The 25,562-nt window shown below is 39.4% G+C and overlaps 1 protein-coding gene across 3 annotated transcripts in view; it reads right to left on the reverse strand.

Annotated features, from left to right (window-relative positions):
- The window catches only part of STXBP6 (syntaxin binding protein 6), a 254,042-nt gene that overhangs the window by 8,563 nt on the left and 219,917 nt on the right, over window positions 1–25,562 (reverse strand). For all 3 annotated transcript variants that reach the window (XM_040476834.1, XM_040476833.1, XM_040476832.1), the window contains exon 5: window positions 328–485. In XM_040476834.1, coding sequence (XP_040332768.1) covers window positions 328–485 — 158 coding nt within the window. The remainder of the gene's footprint in view (window positions 1–327; window positions 486–25,562) is intronic.

The raw sequence follows: 25,562 nt of genomic DNA on the forward strand, positions 1-25,562 counted from the left end.
ACCTCCCCTGCCCCCCATCCTGTTCCCTGAAACTTGAGCCCTAAAATTCTGGGAAGAAACTAAAGATGGTCCACATTTTCCGAAGATCCAGATCCAAGGTCAGAGACAGAGATAAAGGCATCAGAAAGGAGATACACAAAGAAACAGGTACAAGAAATCTTTCATGATTCTGGTACTTACTAAAACAGCAGGTTGCATAACGAGGCCAAATAAAAAACGGCTGGATTTTGTATCTTCCACCATGGGAAATGCACTGACATGAGTTTCTTGGAGCCCAAGCTCCCTGACCACCCGGAGTGGAGACCTCTGCCCCTCGGCGGGACCCACCTTGTGTGCAGTTTCTGCAAACTGCTGGGCGCTGTTCTTCATGTCTTCCGTCTTCTCCTCTGCTCGGCCTAACCGCTCCCCACGCTCGTTCAAGGCCTGGCTCGCTTTCTGTACGGCGCTGGTCACGCTATCGGCTGCCGAATGGAGGATGCTGTTTCCTGAAGAAGCACAGCAAGAGCATCAGAGGCTACCTTGGCTGACCTACAGCAACAGAGCCCTGCGAGGGGTTAGCACCTGTAAAAGCAAGGAGGGCCCCTACAGAGAAGCCTCGAGTGTCTAGGAGTGAGTCAACATTTCTTCTGATCTGGTCTGACTGCTCATGTGTAGGAAGAGAACCCACAGCCTGCAGGGCTTGGGCAAATGGCTGACAGCTTCTCTCATATCCCCTTCACTGACACAGCCCTCACTGCCACTCTACCGCCATTTTGTTTGGTGAGGATCCAAAGGACGGGGTCCATCTGGATTTAGGACTTGCCTTGCAAAAGGAAATTCTTTTTATTTTTTTTATTAAAAATTTTTTTTTAAAATCTTTATTTATTTTTGAGAGAGAGACAGAGTGTGAGCAGGGGAGGAGCAGAGAGAGAGAGGGAGACACAGAATCTGAAGCAGGCTCCAGGCTCTGAGCAGTTAGCACAGAGCCCGACGCGGGGCTCGAGCTCACGAACCGTGAGATCATGACCTGAGCCGAAGTCAGACACTCAACCGACTGAGCCACTCAGGTGCCCCACAAAAGGAAATTCTGACAAATTCATAGAATTAGGCAAATTTGATGAGGCTTATCTGGATCTTTTGCGCATTTCCTCTTGGCCTGGGATTTAGGTGAAAACCCACAGGAAAAGGGGCACAGAACTTTTCCAGACAGAATGCTCTCTTCTTTTCAACTCCTCTCTTCCATTTTACCCCATTATCCCTAGATGCATGGTTTCATGTGAGAAGTTGTCAAACAGTCCCAAAGTTCAGAGATAGGCCAGCTCCCAACCTTGAATCCTGAGTCAAAACCTGGTTGGCTGGGCCACTGTTGGTCAGGTGAAAGGGCAAAATGTGGATTATGGGAGCTATGGGTCCTCAACACTGCACTTAGCCAGGAGGTAGAGAACAGTGACAGTAACCAGCCTTAGAAGTAACTGGGCACTTCCCGATTCATGAAAAAATTGAAAACCGTCACATCTCAAAGGATTATACATCCCTGCCATCCCATTTGCCAGGACTGAAAACAGAATTTAACAGTGAAGAACTGGCAGGTGTATAACCCACTGAGAACCAGCGACTTGCAGAATTACAACCCAAGGAGATTTATAGCTGTATTTTGTTAACACTGAGTGGAAGATATTTAATGGCATTTTATGTAATGGCTTTATGTCTTTGAATAAGTTTATTACATCATTTAACTTTGTACTTGGGATGGATACATCTAGCCACAGACAGCTTTTAATAGAAATGTCATTTCCACTGGTCTCAGCTGTAAAGTCTTCCTAATTTCTCCTCTGTGGGAAAAGTCTGTGGTTTGTGGAACAGACTCTCAGGCAAAGAAAGTGCCTGGCCCCTAGGAAGCATTTTGTAAATTGTTTCCCATTTTTCTTCTTTAGGAGTAGATTTTAAGGACTTCTGCTGTGTGCTAAGGGGAGAAGAATGGGGTTAACTTAGTATTACTCAGTTGCATCAAGCACTCCATGAGCCAAGATAAATTAACAGATTAATAGGGACTACTGGAGATGGGGCTCTGGAGGAATCTTGTTGAATGCAATGATTGGATGGAAAGCCTAGGTCTTCAGAACAGATTTACGAGAAGAAATCTTGGTCCCCCTCTCCTTCCACACCGCATGACTATGATGATAGACTCTTAGTCCACTGCCTAACATGTGAATGGCATTTTGCAGTCATAAGGCACCTTCACAAATATCTCATTTGAGTGTCACACAAATTCTATTGAGAAGACTGAGACTGGTTGAGGTTATGTGGCCTGCACAAAATCATATTGCTAGGGAAGCAGCATGGCCAGCACTGGAACCTGATTTTCCAATGACTTTTCCTTATTCTGTACCATCCTCTTTGCAGATATGGTGTAGGCTGTGGGAAACAATACAAAAGACAGAATTGTGAGCAGATTAGCACAGACAGATGCTGACAGGTTATTTCCCAAGGTAATGCCTGACTGTTTCTGTCCTCAAGGTATTCCTCTTGGTTAATGAAGAGCTATTCACCTGTGCTGCATTGTAAGTCAAGTGGTCTCAAGAGAAAGAGGTCAATGGGATGGAATGGGAAGATGGAAGGGCCTGGAAGGTGCATAGTTGTGGGGGCACTTAAGTTGCCTTCCTTTCTTGCTTCTTCTCACAAACCCACAGCTTAGCCACCAGAGGCTACAGAAAATACGGGGCAGGGAATCTGCAAGCTTACAGCCAGGAACAGCTACATCAAGCCAAAGAGATTTTAGAATTAGCTACCATAAAATTAAGAAGGTATATAACCAGGACTTGTCTTTTCCCATTGAATTGGACTCTCATGATGTCTACAAAGTTAGACACATTCGCGTTTCTGGAGTGAATCTGCTATGCATAAGCCATATTGTTTTCCTGTCATGACTTCCTTAATTTTGCACAAGATGTCAGGTAACACTGCATCCAATTTTATATGATACTGTTTAACCAACAGGCATTATTACTAAAAGAGAACCAAACACTGTCTTCACTATTCAAAGATGACACTGATTGACCATGATCAATAGAAAATCCACCTCCAGTTGTTTTTCAGACATGAGGATGGATTTGAGCAAATCTTAGGGCCTCTTGGTTGAAATTACCTCTCTCTCCTGGTTTCACTTCTAACCACATTTCAGGCTCAATGAAGTCTCATCACCTTTATCAAGTTTTATGTCAACTCCACACCCTCTTTTCTCTTACTTCTGTAAGAACTGTCTAGATCTTCTTAGGCACTTAATCAAGGGCAGTCATGGGCAACTTTCCCAACTCATTTCTTTACCTACAGATGCAGTGATTTACCAGCCAGGCTATTAATTCCCCAAGGGCACCATTTTGTTATGTTGGCTATTCCTCAAATCTTGAATGTTTCTCCTCTTCATTTGGTCTCCTACTTCCTTTCTTCTGAGATCTTGCTAAAGCTGCAATTCCGGGGTTCTGTCATTGGCCCTCTTCACTCTCTACTTCTACACTCTACATTCTCTCTAGGTCAATTTTACTCAATTCACGGCTTCAGTGACCAAATTCTATCTTTCATGAGGTTGTGCTGCTAAGCCCCAGACCCATATGTTTTCTTACTTGACAGTTCCAGGTGAGTGACCCAAAGTCATCTGGAATTCAGTGTGCCTAAGCCTGACCCCACTGTCTTTCCCCTCACACCTGCTTTTCCTTTGGGGTTCCCTGCTCAGTGAACAACTCCACTATCTGCCCAGCTCCTTAACTCAGAAATCTGGGAGTCCAGTCTATATCCTCCCTCACTTTTACCCCACGCAACTAAAGGTCCCCTTCTACACGGCTCTGTGCTTTCTATTCTCTTTACCATTTCCATTGTTTCTGTGTTGACCTAGTCCCTTCTGCTTTCAGAGTTAGAGTGATAGCTTCTTGTCTAGCTGTCCCCACAGCTAGACAAGATGGTTCATCTTCCACACCCTCATAGACAACTTTTAGAAAGGCAAATCTGTTACCATCTCCCCACTAAAGATAAAATTGAGACTTCTGCCTTGCCTTTCTCTCACCTCATCTCTTACACCTTGCCAAATTGCCTAAATGTACACAGATGTGTCATGATTTTTTTTTTTTTTTTTTTTTTTTTTTTACTTCTAAGCCTTCATATTACTGCCTCTGCCTGGAACCCTGCTTATCTTGGTCTTCCTAAAAAAGTGGCTACTTCAGTACAATTCAGGTCCTAAGGGAACCTTGTTATGTCTACCTTACCCTATACCCTGGCTGCTCCCAACACACATTTTCTTGTGTTTGTTTCAAATGGTGCATTTATTTCATGCATGTAATTCTTGGCTATCTAGGGTGAACTCTTTGAGGGCAGGGACCCTGCTTTTTTTCATTTCTGTATTCCTGGTCCATGGCACACAGCAGATGTTCAATAAACACTGGGCGACTGAAAGAAGGATATATCATCCTTCTTAGGATTTCTCCATGGCTTAGCAGAGGGTTGGGTACATAACTGATACTGTCACATGATCTAACTATGTCCTGAAATTCTAAACTTGCCAAGGGACTAAGAGATTAGTCTGTGTCTAATGGAGTTAACTATCTCACCTAGCAATTGTGCCAGGAATACAATGAGTTAAATGAAACACAAAATGTAAAAAGGGTAATGCATTTGCTATAGTAAAAGGAAAGGGGGGGGGTGGTTGATTAAAAAAAAAAATCTGTTGTTACTACCCTGAAAATAAACGACAGTAAGGTATAAAAAACCAGAAGTTAAATAGCTTAATAAATAAATCCAATGTAAATAACTGTTTCCTGAACACTCACTATGTTCTGGGCATTTACTAAATGCTTCTTATAACCATCTTATGTGATGGGCATTACACGATCCCATTTCTATCAGTGGAAGCACTAATGTAAAGAGAGAGGGTTAGCGGCGTGCCAATGTTCACCCAGTAATGGAACAGCACAGCTAAGGTTTGAACCCAGGGAGCCTACCTCCAGAGCCAGTTCTCTTACTCATTGTGTTATGTGGGCTCTCCATGGGAAGTTTCTTGTACAAGATTAATGACACAGAGTCTGCATTAACTGTGGAAGGAGGACTGCAGTGCAGTAGTTTCTTATGCATTCCTTAAAATTGCAATAGTAAACAAAATATCCTATTATTATTACAAGTTAGAATAACTTACTGTAGAAAATTTAGAACACACATCACTATAAAAAGGCAATGAAGTCATGTAATATTCAATTGCTTGGAGATAACCACAATTTACGCTGATGGTACATTTTATTCTGGTGATTTTTCTGTATATGCTTTTCTAAGATGTGGCTGAGACCACCACAGATATTTCGTTCTCTGTCCTATTGTGGGCACTGCCCCATATCATAAAGAATTCTTTGAAAATACTATTTATAATGGCTGCATAACACTGTTATAATTTATTTGGCTCTTTCCCTTTTAGATATTGGGTGTGTTTCCAAAAGTTTTGCTTTTTAAAATGAGGTTGCACTTACCTTGTTGCATTTACACACACACACACACACACACACACACACACACACACACACACACAAATCTTTGCTCACATCTCTGACAATTCCTAGAAATGAAAGTGCTGATTCAAAGAACATACACATTTTTGAGCTCTTGATGCAGGATGAAAATTGCTTACCTGAAAGGCTCATTCAACCTTTCTTTTTTTTTTTTAGAAAGTGAGAGAGAGAGAGTGTGTGCATGTGCACGAGTGGGGGAGGGGCAGAGAAAGAGAATCTTTAGCAGGCTCCACACTCAGCACCGAGCCTGAGGTAGGGCTTGATCTTATGACCCTGAGATCATGACCTGAGCCAAAATCAAGAGTCAGACGCTTAACTGAGTCACCCAGGCGCCCCTCAACTTTCAACGCTATTCATTTGAGTGTATTGTATGTCAGGCACTATTATACTGATGCAATTGGCAGAATGACTTTGAGGGAGTGATTTAATTTCTCTGATCTTCAATTTCTCCATCTGTAAAATGAGGGTCATGCCATCTACCTTGTGTGGCTGTTGTGGAAATGAAGACAAAGATGTGCACAAAGTGCCTGTAGATTCTCAGTGGGTGTTTGTTTCTCCACCTCCCCGAGACCACATCTGTTCTCTAGGAATTCGAAGATGGTAAGATCCCACCAATTCCACTGCCTGCCTCCCTCTCTTCTCTCCTATTTTGGGGCTATGTGTCTTGAAGCTCACAGAAGACACTTCTCAGATAGCCCTGTATACCTACTGTCATAGCTCAGCGTGTTGCTCAGAGAGGGAGCTGAGCACAAACTCACTGAGTCAAGGCATGCTGTACTCAAAGCTCGGGCCCATAATACTGTATTGAGTTCAGTCTGGAAATAAAACAGTCTCCCAAGGCAGATAGAACAGTAATTCTCTCTAAAGAGGCAGGAAGCATATTAATACCCAAATTTATTCAAGCAGTCTGAGAAGAGGCTGTCAACCACAGCAAATAAAGTCATGTGCCTTTTGAATTACAGTCTCTGGAGAGTAGAGACCAGTCTTACTTCATTGATGTTGCATTTATATCCATTTCACTCAGTACAAAAAAATAAATATATAAAATATATTAAAAATATTATAAAAAATATATATATTTGTATTAATATATATTATATATATAAATATGTATATTCATGCTGACATCTCTTTTTTTTTTAATGCTGGCATCTTTTATGTTAAATGATTGAGCAGACTTTACTGAACTAAAGCTATAACTTGAAATATAGCAGTAACTCTGCATTAGTCTGTTTGAAATCCCAATTAAAAGAAACTTAAATGTATAGAAAAATGAGGGAAAAAATAAGGGGTATTGAAAAGCAACAATAGAAGAGAAAGAGGCAGAGGGAAGATTTTTAAAAGCACACAAAACACACCAACAGCATATCAACACAAATGATATGCACACCAACAAATATCAACATAATTTCTTTATATTGTCCTAGGCTTCAGGTTGTATCTTGGTAATCAAAATTTCTAATTCAAGAGCTAGTAGAGAGGCAACTTCAAGAATTTTCATCAGCATTCTCCTATATCAAATATCTATATCCACCTATATTTGTCTATCTATATCTATAAAGATATAGATAGGTAGATATATATATTTGAAACGCAAAATACTCACCCTGGAAAGAAGCAGGAAAATCATCTAAAAATAAATGATCAATAAATATATGCCAATCTACACTCAGTGCTGATTAATGTGATCACCTCAGAGCAACTGTTTTAGAAATGAAATCTGTTAATAATTTTGCTTGGAATGCTTCTACTCTATAGTCAATTTAACCACTTAGCAAGCACTGTACAATAAAGCCCCATGTATCCAAACTAACTTAAAGGAAAACTAATTATAGAAAAGAAAAACAAAATGGATTTGGGTTCTAGTACAATAAACTCACAAAAATAGGCAGGGAGATCTATTATATTGAATCTGTTAGTTGGCCAGGAACACTAGTAACTCTCATGGTGTCTGCTGAAAGTGTTCGGTAATAATTTATTCATGGAGTAGCTTAAATAGTTCCTATTCTATACTTGTCTATGGTATTACTATTTTTTAGCAAAATGATTTTCACGGGTAGACATAAGGCACACCTAAGTCTGGTCCAGTATTAGTGACATTCAAATGAACTTTTCTGGCTACAAATCTGTGGGATTCACCCAAGATGCTCTTTCCTTTCCTTTTTCTACTTCCAATCTTCGCTGCTCAGGGTCTTTACCATGAGAGGACATATTAGCAAAAGAAAAGAAAAGTCACATGGAAACTTGGTCCTCCGACTGCAGGGTCCCTTCTCCACTCTTAAAGCCACTCTGAACCATTTATACACTATCCTGCTTCCTGGGAAGAGGGCGCACCTCCACCCCCGCGGGCAGTAATTGAAGTTGCATGGTAACTGTGATACTTCTGGTGGTTCTGCTTAGGGCTGTGACTTGCCCTAAACATTTTAGAAATGAATATAATTTAAATGAGAATGATGATAATAACTTCTACAAACAGAGTAATTAAATGCACGGGCCTACCCGGTGAAACAAGCTGGTTCTTCATTCACAGACTCCATTGATTATCTGTGAGCTTGGGTAAATTAGGAAGCTCTTTCTACATTACACTGACTAATCAATACTAATCACCCTGCTGCATTTCAATGTTGGGCCACCTCTAGGATCCCTTTTTTAGATGGAGATCTTCCAAAAGGTTAAATTTCACTTGCACTTTTGTGGTAATGACTAATCAGATAAATTCTGTTACAAATCCAGGCTACTTTATGTAAAACCTTTCTAAAAGGAAGAGTCGTTAACCCGTGCTGGGCAAAGAGTATACATCAGCCCTACACTTACAGAAACAGCTACCATTCATTGAATGTCCCTATGTACAAGGGCTGTGGTAAGTTGTCAAAGTCCTCAAAGGAATATTTTCTTACCTATTTTGCAGATGAGGAAATGAGTGCTCAGGGAGGTAGAGTAGCTTACCCAAGATCACCCAGATCTTGACCCCAAAACTCTTTTATTTAATAAAATATTTGCAAATAAGAATAGTATATTCAAAGTGTACAAGATGATCTGATATGCACAGTGAAATGATTATAGCAATTAGGTTGATTAACATATCCATCTCCTCAGATTTTTTTTTTTTCTTGGTGGGAGAACCTGTGATCTCCTTTTAGCAAATTTCCAGTATTCAATACAGTATTATTAACTATAGTCATCATGCTGTGCATTAGATGTCTAGACTTATTCATCTTGCATAACTTCACTTTTGTACCCTGGGACCAGTATCTGTTTCCCCCATCTCCCTGCCTGAGGAAGCAAGATAGAAAGGAAAAAAAAACCCCACGAAACTGCACGATCCCGCTTAGATAGGGAAGCTAAAAAAGTCAAATACACAGAAGCTGGGAGTTGATCCCAAAACTCTTGGTGACTATGTCAGCATTTCCCAAAGTGGTTCTGTAGTTTAAAAGAGGGCTACTCATAAAGCTCCATTCTAGGGTAAAATGACTTCACGAAGTGCAGATCTAGCTGGTTCCTTTATTGCATAACGTTGGAAAACCTTTAATATGCTAATGTAAATTGTGAATCAGGAGGAGGTAGGAATGTGAGCAGGAGATCTGCCAGCAGAACTTCTGAAACATACTTACTCACAGGGTCCTTTTGCATAGATTATTTTAGTAGGGTGGATTTCTGCAGAATCCACTTTGGGAACTACTACAATAAACTATATTGACTCCTAAGTTAAAGGAGGAAAAATAAATCCAGGCTGTCTTCATTAATTTAGTAATAGATGGACAAGTCATGTAATTACATTAAGAAGGCGTGCTTTACAGAGACAGCAGAACAGATATAGCATGCTGAATGGCAGTTCCAGAATTATCTTTTGTCTCAAGTTGGTGGCTAATTTCAGGGACCATGAAACTTGTTTGTTGCCTGCAGCTGGATGACAAAGAAGAATGGACTCAGTGTTCAGGAATACGCTGTAAAACCATAAACTCAAAAGCCTACCTGAAGGAGACCTTGGAGTTATCTATTCCTGGCATTACTAAAGGAATGCCATTCCTCGGACCATTCTATGAGGCAAATCTCTTCTGTTGGAGATGTAAAGGTCATTTCATGGAACTGTGGCCTGTTCCCAAGTCACAGTCATACCCCATAGCTAAGGGCTCAGCAGAAAGCCGAATGCCCCCCTCCCTGTCCTACAGATGGCTGTGAGCTCACACTCTCCTCCCAACTCATTATTTCAAGATTCAAGATTCCCAATGGCAAGGGTCAAACATTTAGGGTTTTATTCATGTCCCTTTAAACTCTTAAACTCAAGATATGTAGAGAAATTCACTAATCCTTTATTCACTTAAACTTGGTCCTTATGAACATGTTCTTAGAAGAGTTATAGGGCATCAGAAGAATGATTTTAAGGACTTCTTTTGGATCTGTTTTGTTCAGTGAATATCAGGCTCACAGAAAAGTGGCCAAAATGTAACTTCAAAGAGGGAATCCTTGTTTTGAGGTTAAAAACCTCAAGTGGCTCTAATTTGGTAAAATGGATTTTGTCCATTCTGTCTTTGCTCTGTATGTCAATAAACCAGCTTTGATCTGCAGCTGTCAGCTTTCATGACAGTTGGAAGCTAGTGTCTTTTACTTTAATAACTGATATATACAATTTGAAAACCTCCTACCATGCTACTGGCTAAAACTAATTCTGTTCAACATGTGAAGTCTGCTGCTTCCTTACTGGGTGACCTTGAACAAATAACTTACCTCTCTATGCTTCAGTCTGTTTCCTCATCTGTAATGGGGTTGGTCTAGTATCTACCTAATCGGGTTGTGGGGAGGGATTAACGAGGTAATGTACAAGCGGGGCACTTAGAACAGTGTCTAGCACACAGAAGATGCAACTTTAGCCATTACTGAAGAGAGAAACTTTAGTTATTTGGCACTAAAGAGTCTTTGTGTTCAGCTTTCCACTTCAACTTGTTTTCCTTTTGCTATTGTTGCTCACCATGAACATTCTTGAAGGAAGAATCCATTCTACTGTTGGCCTCATACTTCCCAGTGACAGTGGACTTCCGGAGAAGTGGTTTCCACACCACTCTACTAACATCGCTCCTTCAATAACCTGAGTCCATTGGCTATTTTAAGTTTCCTCCACTTGGCCACCGGACCACAAGGTGACTGACTACTCCTTTTTAAAATCTGCTCTTTCTCTGGGCTTCTGTATCAAACTATTTTTTTTTTTAAATTTTTATTTTTTATTTTTTTTAATTTTTTTTAATTTATATATGAAATTTATTGTCAAATTGGTTTCCATACAACACCCAGTGCTCATCCCAAAAGGTGCCCTCCTCAATACCCATCACCCACCCTCTCCTCCCTCCCACCCCCCATCAACCCTTAGTTTGTTCTCAGTTCTCAACAGTCTCTTATGCTTTGGCTCTCTCCCACTCTAACCTCTTTTTTTTTTTTTTTCCTTCCCCTCCCCAAAGGCAAGGGAATTAAAAGCAAAAGTGAATTACTGGGACCTTATGAAGATAAAAAGGTTCTGCACAGCAAAGGAAACAACCAACAAAACTAAAAGGCAACCAACGGAATGGGAAAAGATATTTGCAAATGACATATCAAACTATTTTTTAATCCCTCCACCACTTTGATTATTCCCTGTCAGTTCCATTCCTTTCCCGGTTAGGGGTATGAGGGCAGAAGATACTAGCTATGTGACCAAAGGTAAATTAACCTCTATGAGCCTATTTCTCATTGGCACAGTGGTGAGAGAAAAAGTACCTATTTTTCCTAGAGTTTGTCATGAAAATGAAATGAAATATATAGTTAGCATAGTGTTAGTAATGCAGTACAAGCTCAATACACATTGTTATTGGTAATATCTGATTCACTCAGCACATTTATTGTAGTATAAATATGGGTCAGACACTGTCTATACTTGTCTGCTTCTCAAATTTGACGTTAGGATTAGCCCATTCTTTCCCTTCCCATCTTCCATCTGACCTTCTCTTCCTGAATTCACTGTGTTAGTAAATGGCCTTTCTGTCTACCCTGTATCCTTTGCTCAGTCACCGTTACTCCAACCTCTCTATCACATCCCACACGTGTGTCCATGCAGACCAGAGTGTTTATCTCAGCAAGGGCACTTTGCTTAGCCCTCCACTCTATTTCCAGTCCTCACCAGGTTTTACTGGACTATGTAGCAGGCTGGGTGGTTTTGTGGTCACTGGTCTCTCAGTTTCTAATGCATCATCCTCTTTCCTTATTACTAACCTGATCATGCTCCTTCCTTGTTGTGATACTTTGTGGACTTACCCATAATTCAACACAGTCAACTCAAGAGGGTCCCTCCTGATCCAGTCTCAAGCTATTCACTTGGCATCCCCCAACCCCAGACTCCAATCTCTATCCACTGCCTCATGGTTTCTCGACAAAGTTTAGAAAATCATTAAAGTTTTACCAATTTCCTACTATAGGTAAAGTGGAACACATAACAAATGAATTTGGAAAAAAAACCGAATGTGAATAAAAAGCTTAATAAACAATATCATGTCTAGCTCTGTCCAAACATTAGCAATAGCGCGCGCGCACGTGTGTGTGTGTGTGTGTGTGTGTGTGTGTGTGTGTGTGTGTATTGCAACATTAGTACTCAAATGCAAATCTAGCACTTGGATTTTGGTGTCTAACACTGTATTCTGCTAGAAGAAAGCAAAGTTCTTTGGAAAATAGTGGATTTCATGCCTTAGGGCAAAGAAAATTCAGATAGGCCTGAAGCATTGCCTGACAACAAGGGTACCTTCAAAGAATGCAGGGCTAGGGCTAGAAGGAAAAAGAAGTCAGGTTAAAGCAGGTCCCAGAGGGCAAGTTGTAATATTTACAACATTAACAGTAATAGAACTTGTAACAATGAAGATGATGAGTATAATAATTTTATACAACTTTGTGGAAGCCATAATTTGTTAATGTTCATATAAAATGTATGAAAATGAAGTTGAAATACAAAACAAGGTTGACTAACTGGATGCTTAATTTATGTTATTGATTTTAATAACTAAGGAGCATTAACATGTTTGAGTATTGATGTACATAGAATGCTTAAGTATTTATCTACGTATAAAAGTATGATTTGTTCCTATCTGTGTGAGTAGTGATGGGTAAATATAGGAAACTGAGTAAGGCAAAGTGTTTCAGAAGGAGTAGAAACTGTTCCAGAACAAACTGATGAATATCAATGGCCAAGTATAGCCGCTAAGTAGGCAAGAGTAACCACGGTGCATTCTAAAGTACTGACTGTGTCCTCTTTAGAAATGTGGCTATCTGTTCAGGCTAGACTGCATCTGGTAGGAGTTAGAAACCTCTACATAACAAGACAAGTTATGATAAGACATTAATAAGGCATCAGTATGTTTCCTGTAGTGCTAACACACCAGATAAATGTGTAATAATGACATGGTGAAGGATTAGGTAATTAGGTAATGCTGGCCTAGGAAAGGAAAGCATACACCATTCTGGAAGAACACCCATCAGGTTGAAAACACTGGACTCTTGTAAAACCTCCTGATGGGAAACATGAAATTCAGTTATAAAAAGGGACCCAGTGAGATATTCAGGGCCTGAAGTTTGGGATCACACTGGGAGAAGAAACCAGGCCTGTGCTGCCACCAAAAACCAGTTGTTTGACATCTGGTTTCTCCAGACTCAGGAAACGTGAAAATAAGCAATTCAAATTAAATTTGGAGATCTACGAAGAAGTAATAACACGAAGACACAAATTAAACCTAAAACCATGGTGTGTTTGTTCATAAAAAGTTTAAATATAATATTCTTTTAAGTATTATAATTATTATTTTTGCATATGTTTCATCTGTTTAAAGTAACTAAAAATTTCAATATAATCAGTCCTACTAAATTGTGATTACAGTTTAAATTGTTTAACAGAGGGGCGCCTGGGTGGCGCAGTCGGTTAAGCGTCCGACTTCAGCCAGGTCACGATCTCGCGGTCCGTGAGTTCGAGCCCCGCGTCGGGCTCTGGGCTGACCGCTCGGAGCCTGGAGCCTGTTTCGGATTCTGTGTCTCCCTCTCTCTCTGCCCCTCCCCCGTTCATGCTCTGTCTCTCTCTGTCCCAAAAATAAATAAATGTTGAAAAAAAAATTAAAAAAAAAATAAAATAAATTGTTTAACAGAATTTGAAAAACTAAGTTTAGTAAACAATGTTCAAAAGTTTAAGAAAATTTGATTTTCCAAGTTTTGTTTAGGAGAAATATTTAATAAATTGAGCATGAAACAAAAAGAAAATAAGAGTATTCTCTTTTTGCACAAAATCCCACCAATCTTCAAGGAATATATTCAATATCCTCAAATGTACCATCTCTGTTCTTGTCTCTGAGCCTTTGTAGTCTCTGGTCACTCAACCTATGATGCCCTTTCCTTCTCTAACCAACTATAATTCATACTCATCTGAGGTCACTCCACCTTTTCCAAATTTGTCTGCTGGTCTGTTTATTCACTAAAATGTTTTCTTGATTCTTTTCTTTTCTTTTCTTTTTTTTTTTTTTTTGCAGTGGGCACAATCACAGGAAAAAGAGATATGTTCTTTCCCCACCCAGTCCCCACCCAGGCCAGCCACAGAGCTTACAGTCAAGAAACAAGAGTCAGATTATGCATAGGTTATGTATAGGTTAAAACAATATGTACATAGGTTTAAGGTGTGTGTGTGTGTTGAGGTAACACATATATGTGTACACACACATACAATTTAAAAATCACCAGGCGGTTAGCAAACAATATGCTATGTTAGTGAACTCAAGGGGAGGGGAACTGAGCATCAGTGGGAAGATCAGTCTAAGGAGGTAATGTTTAAGCTGTGGTGTGAAGAGACAAGCTGGGGCAAAGTCCATGTGCAAAGGCTGAAAGGGGAAAAACCTTCTGTGTCTAGGAACCAAATGTGTGGCTATAGAAGGGGGAGGACGGATTGAGAAGAGACTAGAGAGAGAAGTAGGCACCAGACTACACAGTGGCTTATAGACTGTAGAAATGAGATAGATGTTAAGTGCAATTGGAAGCCACTGCAGCATTTTAAAACAAGGGTCACCTGGACTGAGATCATTTTTGAAATTCTCACTCTGGCTATAGTTTGGGAAGAGAAGCAAGAGAGAAGACAGAACAAACAGTTAAGAAGCTCTTGCAGTAACCCAAGAGATAATGGTGGCCTGTACTAGAATGATATCAGTGGAGATGAGAGAAGTGGAAAGATTTAAGATATATACCGATACGTCTGAATATGGGAGATGAGGGAAAAGGAAGGAGATCGAGCAAATCCCAGGCTTTTTGACTTGAGCAAATAGGTATATAGTGGTGCAATTGACAAGACAGAACAATCAGTCAGAAGAACAAATTTCTTTGGAAGGTGAGCACATATGAGAAGTATTTCATTTTGGAGAATGTTATGCTTAAGTTGTCTGTGAGACATCCAGGTGAAGTCAACAAGGCAAATAGATATTTTTGTATGAAGCTCCACAGAGAAGTTTGGGATGGAGATAACATTTATGTCATCGGGGCGCCTGGGTGGCTCAGTGGGTTGAGTGTCCGACTTTGGCTCAGGTCATGATCTCATGGTTCGGGAGTTGAAGTCCTGCATCGGGCTTGCTTCTGTCAGCACAGAGCTCACTTAGGATCCTCTTTCTCTCTCCCCCTCCCCAGCTCGCACTCTCTCTCTCAAAAATAAATAAAAACACTAAAAAATATATATAAAAAAATTTTAGGTCATCAGCATAGAGAGAGAGAATGGGAATGGGTAAGCCTACCTCAGGAGCAATGCTAAAGAGAAAGAGAAGAAAGGGGTTTGCAAACTCTACTTCTAAGAATGTTAACATTTAGAATGAGGTAAACATAAAGGTACCTGTAAAGGACACTGAGGAGAAAGCCTGAGAGGCAGCAGAAAAACCAAGATGAATTTGACACAGTTGAAGTCAGGACAATATATAAAAAGGTGGCTACAAGAGTCCCAAGATCATTCGTTGGGGAAAGAAGAGTCTTCATCAAATGGTACTGGGACAACTAGAGATCCCATGTGAAAGAATGAAGTTGGACCCTACCTCACCATATACAATTTTAATTGAAAATGGGTCAAAGACCTAAACATGAGACCTTAAACTATAAAACTCTTAGGGGGAGGCTCAGTTGGTTAAGTGTCCAACTTTGGCTCAGGTCATGATCTCACAGTTCATGAGCTTGAGCCCCACGTCGGGCTCTGTGCTGACTGCTCAGAGCCTGGAGCCTGTTTCGGATTCTGTGTCTCATCTCTCTGCCTTTCCCCTGCTTGTGCTCTCTCAAAAATAAATAAAAATTAAATCAAAAAAACAAACTATAAAACTCTTAGAGAAAACATAGGCATAAATCATGATCTAAGATTAGGCAATGGTTTCTTAGGTGTGACACCAAAAGCACAAACAAGCAGAGTAGATAAATCAGTCTTCATCAAGATTAAACAGAAGGTTGTGCTCCCTACTTCATGCTACCCTACCACTTTAACATGTCTCTCTCCCTATATTAACACAATATAATTATTGGTTTAAGTGTCTGTTTAGTCATTCAGGCTGTGAAATTTCTTTTTCTTTTTTTTAAAAAATTTTCTAAAATGTTTATTTATTTTTGAGAGAGAGAGAGACAGAGCATGAGCAGGGGAGGGGCAGAGAGAGAGGGAGACACAGAATCTGAAGCAGACTCCAGGCTCTGAGTGGTCAGCACGGAGCTTGATGCAGGGCTTAAACCCACAAACCACGAGATCATGACCTGAGCTGAAGTCGAACGCTCAACCGACTAAGCTACTTAGGGGCCCCAGAAATTTCTTAAACTCCTTGGCTGTATCCTCCCCACATGTATTCTTGGTGCCAAGGAGAGTACCAGACCCATATATCACATGCATTATGTGGCTGGGGCTACTATATGAAAATAAACACATATTTACAAATTGGAATTAAGAATATAAGGAGCAAAAAATATAGAGAAAGATCACCAAGGAGAAAGAGCTCATCAAAGCCAATTTACTAACACAGGATGGAAAATAAAATGATTTTGGATTAAGACAATACAAGATTAATATTTGAGGCTCTAAGAATAAAGAATGAGGTCTGAACTTGAATATCCTTTACAGTGAACAAAAATGAATTTATTGTGTTCTTTGACTCAAGAAAATACATACACCACATTTAGCATGTGTCCAGCCCAAATAGCTCCTTAGAGATGTTTTACTTCAAACGAATTCAAACTGTGTCTCAAATCTATTGCTGTTAAATGATCAGGCTGTTGGGGAATTTAGTATGACTTCCTCATGTAAAATAAGCAAATACTTCATTGCCTTACATTGGACAACAATTTAGGGATCATCTAGTTCCTTGGAAAGACATTTGTGGTCAGAGGGTAAGTGAAAGGATTTTCTTGAGGTTACATTCCAGGTAATAGCAGAGCTGGCCCTAGAGGCCATGTTTGCCGACTTGGGGCTCAGTGAGGTTTTATGGTCTTCAACATTTCAGAAACACGTAAGGAAATGGAGAATCTGGTAATTGATTTCCTTGTAACGATCTATACTCATCTCCCCTTAGGAAAGGGTTACCCTTACCTTTTAGGGAACTTCACCCCACCGAGTATGCACACACACTAGTTTGTGATTTCAAAATACAACACTACCCAACTTTTACTAACTCCTTGTAATAAAATCCAAGGGAAAAATCATACACTTCAAGGAAGAGTATAAACATACCATCAAGGGTATCTTACATGGTCAGTTTATGTGGTTTAAAAGACTGAAGAATTATGAAGAAAACTTTCAATTACTGAATGCTCTTCTGTCTGACAGTTTAGTCCTTAAACGGGCAATGTGACTTAGCAGCAAATGATGATGCGCAGGAAACTTATCTTGAGCAGGAGAAATGAAACAGATGAACTTCCCAAGAAAAAGAGAATAGTGATTCTAAATTTTAGGTGAAATACTATGAGTATAACAAAAATCTTCTATTATAGTCATCGAGGTCACTTTACTACTCGACTACGTCATTATTGCTGTAGTTAAATCCTATTATTTAGGAGCTAATAAAGAGAATCAAATCAGTCTGCAGCCTTGAGCTATTTCCTTTTATGATATTGGCATCTGAAAAATTTAAAGTTTGGGTCAATTATGTTTCAGACACTGTTATCAAGGGCAACAGAATTCAGCATACAGTTCATTGAACTAAAGCTTCTCTTTATGATTCTGTCCCATACTAGCATCTACATGAACTTGAGAGTCCTTTAATTTGTCTTAATTTGGTGAATGCAAAACTGACAATCTCACCTCACAGACTGGGAGTATGGTGATGAATGAGCAGCTGTGCTAACACATGTCAAGGACAATTTCTGTTCAGGCTGATAGTTATAGGGGGACTTTTACCATCTCTCTGGTATCATATGTAATTTTGAAATTGATATGAAGTCCCAAAGGGTTTCATGACTATTCATTAGTCACTCTATAATCTTAACGAATTTTGTTTGATTACTAATGAATTCCTATGACATATTTTACTTCCTAAAAAGGATAACCTGAAAACTGCCACTTGATCATTAAAATCCATTACAATTATCATCAACCGAATCAAATTACTATCAGTTACGTACAGGAGTTGATCCACACTGCATCACTTTTTAATTGAAGTGTATTTGACATACAATGTTATATTCCTTTCAGGCATACGACATAGTGATTTGACAATTCTATACATTACTCAGTGCTCACCACAATAAGTACAGTCACCATCAGTCACCATGCAACAGTATTATAAAACACCAACATTTCAATGCATATTAACCAGATACAAATCGAAGGAAAGAATGCTCAATCAACTGTAGACCTGAATGTTCACTATCAAAGTCACAAGTGCAAATGCAACCCATTTTCATTTATACTATGAAACCATGGATTTATACTATGGACCATGATTTGCTAAGTGCCTACCACATGCCAGGAACTTGTGCTAAATGCTTTATATCTACTATCCTATCCATCTTAATGGATACCCTTTAAGAATACACCCTATTATTCCTCTCCTAAAACTGATGACTCAGAAACTCACCTACGATGATTCTGGTAGTCATGACAGAATTTTGATTTGAAATTCAGGTCTAGTTGACTACAAAATCACTATTCTTTTTAGTACCGTGAGTTTCTGAAGTTTCTGAAGGGTATACCTTGTGAGGTGAAATGTACCAAGAGTGGATTTTCATCTGTCCCAGCTTGCTGTTACATAGTTATACCTAGGATAAGAGAATGGCATTCCCATGCTGTCTGTGTAATTCACATTCTATGATATCTCTTCCTACCCAACAGCTTGACAACTAAGCCTTGGTTTCTCCTCCAGGAATCAGGTAATGACTCCCTGAGGCTGAGTGCTATCCCATAGCACCCCTCGCATTTATCTAATGAAGCTTTTACTATAATGCACCAAAACTATTGGTCTATTTATCTGTGTACCTCATTAAACTAGGAGCCTCTTGATCACAGGGTAGCCCCTTTATTTTTTAGCATCTCCAGGCATGATGTTTATCACTTAGTAGGTGTTCAATAGATGCTTGTTGAATGAATAGTACAGTGATAAAGAATGGAGGATGTTTTTGGTTTTATAAAGATGTGATGAAGTTACTATTTATGCCTAAAACTTTATTTGCATTGGCATTCATCTTGGGTCGTGTTATTCTAATTAGCACACAGAAAGGATCAACTTCTGGACACACTGAAAGAAAATTCCAATTATACACCATTTTTCTAAATTGTTGGGGGTTTGAAAAACAAATCTGTCAAAGATATAAACATGTACAAAATACAAGTTCAGGATATTTGATTAATGTGGAAAATTTTAGTTTCTATAGAAATAGCACTATTTCCAAAAATTGTTATGATGCTGTGGGAATAAGATGACACATGAAGTGAGTGAAAACCAAAACAGATTTTGCTTCTTCCTGTGTTTACTCTACTTAGAATATGAAGGAAGGCCTGTTTTTCACACCTCCTCTGTTTAAATACCACACTTTTAAAAAGGATTAAGCATTGAAAACTCAATTTGGAAGAACAAACTTTGAGTATATTCCGTCCTGAGCCAACATACAGGTTAAAATGTTCACAGAATCACATATAAAATATGAAGGTTTCTGTCAATCTAAAAATATTTTTGTATTTCATTCATTGGGTTTTCCAAGTGGCACTATAAACCATTTACTTCTTGTGGGAGGGATTCTTATTTATTGGGCAATGAATAATCCTGACTTTTTTTTTTTGGTGACTTTTAAGAGAGTGATATAGGTAGATGCTAACGCTCCTTGGAATTTATAGGGGGGAGAGATCACACAGTGCTGAAGAAATAATGGTGATCTGGTGAGGGTGGGACTGATGAAAGGAATGAGGTGACCACTGAGTAGACTGTTGCAAATATTCCAGGAGAAGTTTACAAAAATCTCAGCTAAAATGGTGAAGATGGGAATGAAAAAGCCAAGTTTCAAGAGATATCAAGGGAAAACTTTAGCTTGGGTGAGGGAGAAGGGCTTAAGATGATTTATTTGCAGACAACGAATGATGGATTTCTAAAGAGAAGAGAGAGTCTTTGGGTTGATAACTTACTGTAAGATCACGTTCACGTTATGTGATTTGAAATTATGAAATTCAAAAAATTATTCTTAAGCATTTTTCTCCACGATAGGAACAAAGGGTTTGGTGGAAGTAATGGCAGGTGTTCACAAAATTGTGTTTCCTTTTTCTTCTTCGTGGATACATAAAAAGCATCTATCTTCTAGCCTTTCTTGCAGTTAGTTTGGTAATATGGTCAGTGGGCTGTAAGCAGAGGCAATGAGTGTCACTTCTGCACTGAGTTCTGCCCTGGGTGGCCTTCCAGCTTTCTTTTCCCTTATGGAGTTTGACTCTAAAGTGCCTCTTGAAATAGAGGATCAACAAGATATGAGAAAATTGGGTCCCTGAGTCACCAATTAGAAGCTGCTCTAGAGAGGCACTGAATTCACAGACCTTGCTGGAGCGAGAGACAGTGTCTCATTTGTTAAGCCTCTGAGAGTCTGAGGTGTGTTAGTTACTGCAGCATAACCGAGCGTTGTTCTGACTAATAAAAGGGATGATGTTCACATATGCAACCTATTCTGAGGAAAGTGCCCAGATTTAGAAGACCTTGAAAATGTTTTCTTTAACTAAAATCAAGTCAATGATACTATTTTTGTGTATGAGGGTGAGAGGAGTGGAATTCATAAATGCATTGTATAAGCATGTACTGAATGAAGTCAGCCCCTTTAGGGCTTTTAAATTATTGTTTTAGAAGAAAACATGAACAGAGTATTTGTTTAGTTCAGGTTGCTGTAACAAAAATACCATAAACTGGGTGGCTAGGCAATAAAAATTTATCTCTCACAATTCTGGAGGCTGGGAAGTCTGAAACCAGGGGTCAGCCTGGTTGGGTTCTGGTGAGAGTTCTCTTCTTGGGAAGCAGACAGCCATCTTCTTGCTATATCCTCACATGGCACAGAACAAACTCTTCTGAGAAGGACGCTGATCGCATCACAAAGTCTCTATTCTCATGATCTAATCACCTCCCAAAGGCCCCCACTTCCTAATCTAATCCCACTGGAGGTTGGGGTTTCAACAGGAGTTTTGGGGAACAGAAGCATGCTGTCCATAACATGATCTAATTAAAAAACACTAAATTTTATTTTTAGAAAGTTTTTTTTCAGTTCTACACTAAGAACAAAAAAAGTAGATGTTATTGCAAGATATGCATTAACAAAGCTAACTTACGGTTTAAAATATGAAAGCATAGACTTTATAGATTCATATACTAACATAAATACTGTTATTAAAAATCTCATTTTCTGCCTTGACTGTGTAACTGTAGCTGCTCCAAGTAACAACATCCATAGTGTCATTTTCTCTCTTGTGCAGTGTGGATGCAAATGCCATTCTCTAGTTGTCTTCTAATTAAAAGTGTGCCCACTGGCAAACTAAAAAAAACATGGCAGCCAGGTAAGAAATACTGTATTGTACAAGTGAGACCACATACTGCATTCACCATGACTATCGCCTCCACTCTTCACTTCTACCTGGGAAAGCCCACAGCAGTCCCCTTGCTTACCCTTTAGTAAGTGACAACCTCGAATATATGTATGAAATCATACCCTAACTTTGCTCTCTGATGAGTTTTAATAAGATTATTGGCAACATGCCTTTAATATTGGTATCATTCAATTCAGTACAGAAAGGGGCTTTGTAAATACAAAGTATTTATTTTGCACTGAAGATCTGCTCAAAATTCTTTTTTTTAAATGAAATTTATTGTCAAATTGGTTTCCATACAACACCCAGTGCTCATCCCAACAGGTGCCCTCCTCAAGCCCATCATCACCCACTTTCCCCTCCCTTCCACCCCCATCAACCCTCAGTTTATTCTCAGTCTTTAAGAGTCTCTTATGGTTTGCCTCCTTCCCTCTGTAACTTTTTCCCCCCCTTCTCCTCCCCCATGGTCTTTGGTCAAGTTTCTCAGGATCCACATAAGAGTGAAAACATATGGTATCTGTCTTTCTCTGTATGACTTATTTCACTTGATCTGCTCAAAATTCTGAAGGTAAATAGCATTTTGAAAACTCACAACTCAGAAATGAAAGCTAATAACCAGTCAAAAGGGTATCCGTTAACTGACGCACTGAGTTTCCCTTATAATAGTTCTTGTAATGGGGAAGAAGTAGGGTGGAGGTAAGGCTAAAGGTCAACGAGTGAAAACGGAACATGAATGGCAAAAAGTATTTTTCTTAATTCTTTAAGTCTTCAGAAAAAAAAAATCTATCTTCAAGTCAAATCTTACGAGTCTAATTAAGCACTTTCACTGTAAGAAGAAGCTATAATTAAAGCTTTACCAGCTGCAAGCTGAATGTTTTAACATTGTCATCATATTGGCATTAGTTTGACAAAATGTAGTAATCATTTCCTTTTGTGGATTAGAAGACATCGAGAACATGCATATTTTAATTCGTATGTTAGCTGATATGGACATAATTATTAAAGGTTACAGGGAATATACGGCATGACAATTTTTTCTATTCCTTCTTTTGTAGGTAATTGAATGCTTTGCTTATTTTGAATAAAAAGTAACTTGACACAAATGATCTAAAACAAGGAGATGAAACAGGAGGGAAGCTGGAAAATAGGAAAAACATCCTAAGCTCTGGAGAACATAGAGGAATTTAGTATTCTTAAAGATAAAAAGCAGCCTTCGAACTACCCAAATCTTAGAGGCCACCAGACCCTTATAATGTTAAATAGTTTAAAATTTTTAAGTTAAAAACTATGTGAATGTATGCCTTTGGAGGAAAGCCGACTATCACCTCTTTCCGTTTAAGCTCAGGAACAGAGATGCACATACATTAGTTGGAGTCTGATATTTTATCACTAACAGTACTTTCCAGCGGCATAATCACATGCTAAGTTCTCCCACACATACACTTTGGTTAAAAGCAAGACAAAAAGGCAGCAAAAGTTCTTTTGTGGCTTTGGGGGTGCTGGGCAGGAGGCACTGCGTGAGCAGGTTGGAAGTGTCAGTCCCCAGGACTTTGGGGCTGAGTCCAAGTAGAATGAATACCTACCAGCACAGTCCCCCAGAGTTCTCCGTGGGGACTTGTGCTCATTTCAGTGAGGGCTAGCACAGAACTTATCTGTAAAATTAAGTACACAGACCCCAAGTAAGGAGGAAACATACTGCCATTAATCAAAGAGGTCTAGGCTACTGCTCTAACATGACTAGCTGTCAATGAGCGTCTTTACCTAGGACTTCCCTACCCGTGGGGTCTGCCAGAAACACCAGGCCACCTCTAGGGAGTGCAGGCATTAGAGATGAGCGGGTGGGCTGAGGGTGTCTGGAAACAGGAAGAAAAAAGGAAGAGCAACAGCTAATGATCTCTTGGGGTTTGGCAACCAAAAATAATCTTTCTTATTACATTCTGATCAAAGATCTGGACTTGGTTTTCCAACTGAGAGCTTCACTGCCTGTTCCAATGAGGATCACCCATATTTGTTGTGGTCCGTAGTCATGGAATCGAGCAGGATGTCTGCTACACTGGTGCGTTTGGTTACTCTGAGAAGCTAGAAACCTGCTGCTCCCAGATTCCTCCTTACCAGCTAATGGCACACACGCCATCCCAGAGCTCCTGAGAGGGGAGAGCATAAAGCCTAAAGGACATCTATTCTTTTGCCATCACTCTGGCAAATGGCAACTGGTGCCTTACTCAGAGAAGTGGCAATATGAGCTCCATGCTGTAGCTTCGCCTGTCTTTCTCCGCAGCTATCTTCACGGACTCCGTTCCTAAGAAAAGACTTGAGAAGATCATCCAATGCTGGTGGAGGGTCACCATATGGCAGTGGCCGAGACAGAATTTCTTCTGGTTGACCTTAACTCTTTAAACGCTAACTTTGGCTGACTAAGCCTGTATCAAGGTAAGCTTCTGTTTTCTGTTCATTTTTAAAGATTTGAAGATGTAAAAAACAAAAACAAAAACAAAAACATATCTGTAGGATGGATTTTTAGAAAATACATTTACTAAAAAACTGAAGGAAAAAAAAAGGCCAATATATTTGAAGGCCCTTCCATGTCTTATGATAAAATACCTAGCATCGAATTCCTTCCAGAAGTATACTGAGGGGGAATAAGTGAGTTTGAGCATAAACACATACATAGACAACTCAAATGCCCTCCCTTATTTAGTTCCTAGTACTTCATTCCCATTTTAAAACTCCCAACACTTAAGTACTGATGCCTCCTATAGGCTGCGATGAAAAAGTCAGTCCAAAGAAGATGAAACAAAAACATCTAACAAGAAAAGAAAAAGACAGCCCAGATCATCTAAGTCCAACAGGCTTTGAAAAAGAAGGTTGAAAACATTACAGAGATCTCTCTTCTCAACTGGGAACCTGGCCAAGCAACCCCACAGGGACTTGAGTTCTATGATTATGAGTGAAAGTTGCATTGTCTGTCCCTGTCTGCCCTCCTTCTGTTCTGTTCTCTAATTTTAGACATATTGGCCTGGACAACATCCCTTAACAAAAGGATCGGCAGTTAGTCCTAAAACTGACATTTGCCAAACTAAGGGAAAGGAGTGGGATTACCTAGCATCTCATTTTAGGTTAATGGCTTTTTATGTAATCACAAAAAAATTATGGGAGATGGGAACCACATCATTACCCATTTCTAATTATATTACACTCTATACTTTCAAAGTACACTAAAGTCCATTATTAAACGTACCTAAAAATGCTGTTTCTGACCAGTGAAAGACCCAGGGAAAAGCTATTACTCTAGGGCAAGAGTCAGCAAACTGTTTCTGTAAAGGAGCAAACAGGAAATATTTTAGGCTTTTTGAGCCATAGTGTCTCTGGCACAACTACTCAAGTCTGTGGTTGTATCATAAACGCAGCCAGAGGCAAAATATAAAAGAACAGGAGTGGTTGTGTTTCAATAAAACTTTATTTATATAAAAAAAATCTGTATATGGCCTGAGAGCTGCAGTCTGTGAGCCTCTGCTCTAGGGTCATAATTAATAAGTTATCACAACTGGCTGTACCCGCACACAACCAATTTATTGAACACATGGTGTTGATCTACCTTAAATAACCACGGGCAAAAGATAATTTTGCTCATGATCTAAATAAATCAAAACTTGGAATATATGATCTATACCCTGGGTTTTATGCCCTGCTCCCAACCCCCTCAAAAAAAAAAAAATCAATGTTTGGCTCTATGTTTAAAGAATCACATTTCCTGAGAAGGTGACTATTTTTAAACACGTAAGAAGTGTGGTACTCATATCTATGGTGTGACTTGTAATTCTTGAAAAATAAAAAGTACTAGTAGTTAATGCATACTGAATCCTTTGTGCCTGACACTATTCATCTTGTTCTACAAGAATTAACTAATTACTCTTCACAACAGTTTTGTGAGGTAGGTACTATTATTATCCACACTTCACAGATGGGGAAACTGAGGGCCAGATGAATAATTTGGGCAAGATCCC

Source organism: Herpailurus yagouaroundi, unplaced genomic scaffold (genome assembly GCF_014898765.1).
Source record: "Herpailurus yagouaroundi ecotype Mexico unplaced genomic scaffold, PumYag 141, whole genome shotgun sequence".
Taxonomy (NCBI): domain Eukaryota; kingdom Metazoa; phylum Chordata; class Mammalia; order Carnivora; family Felidae; genus Herpailurus; species Herpailurus yagouaroundi.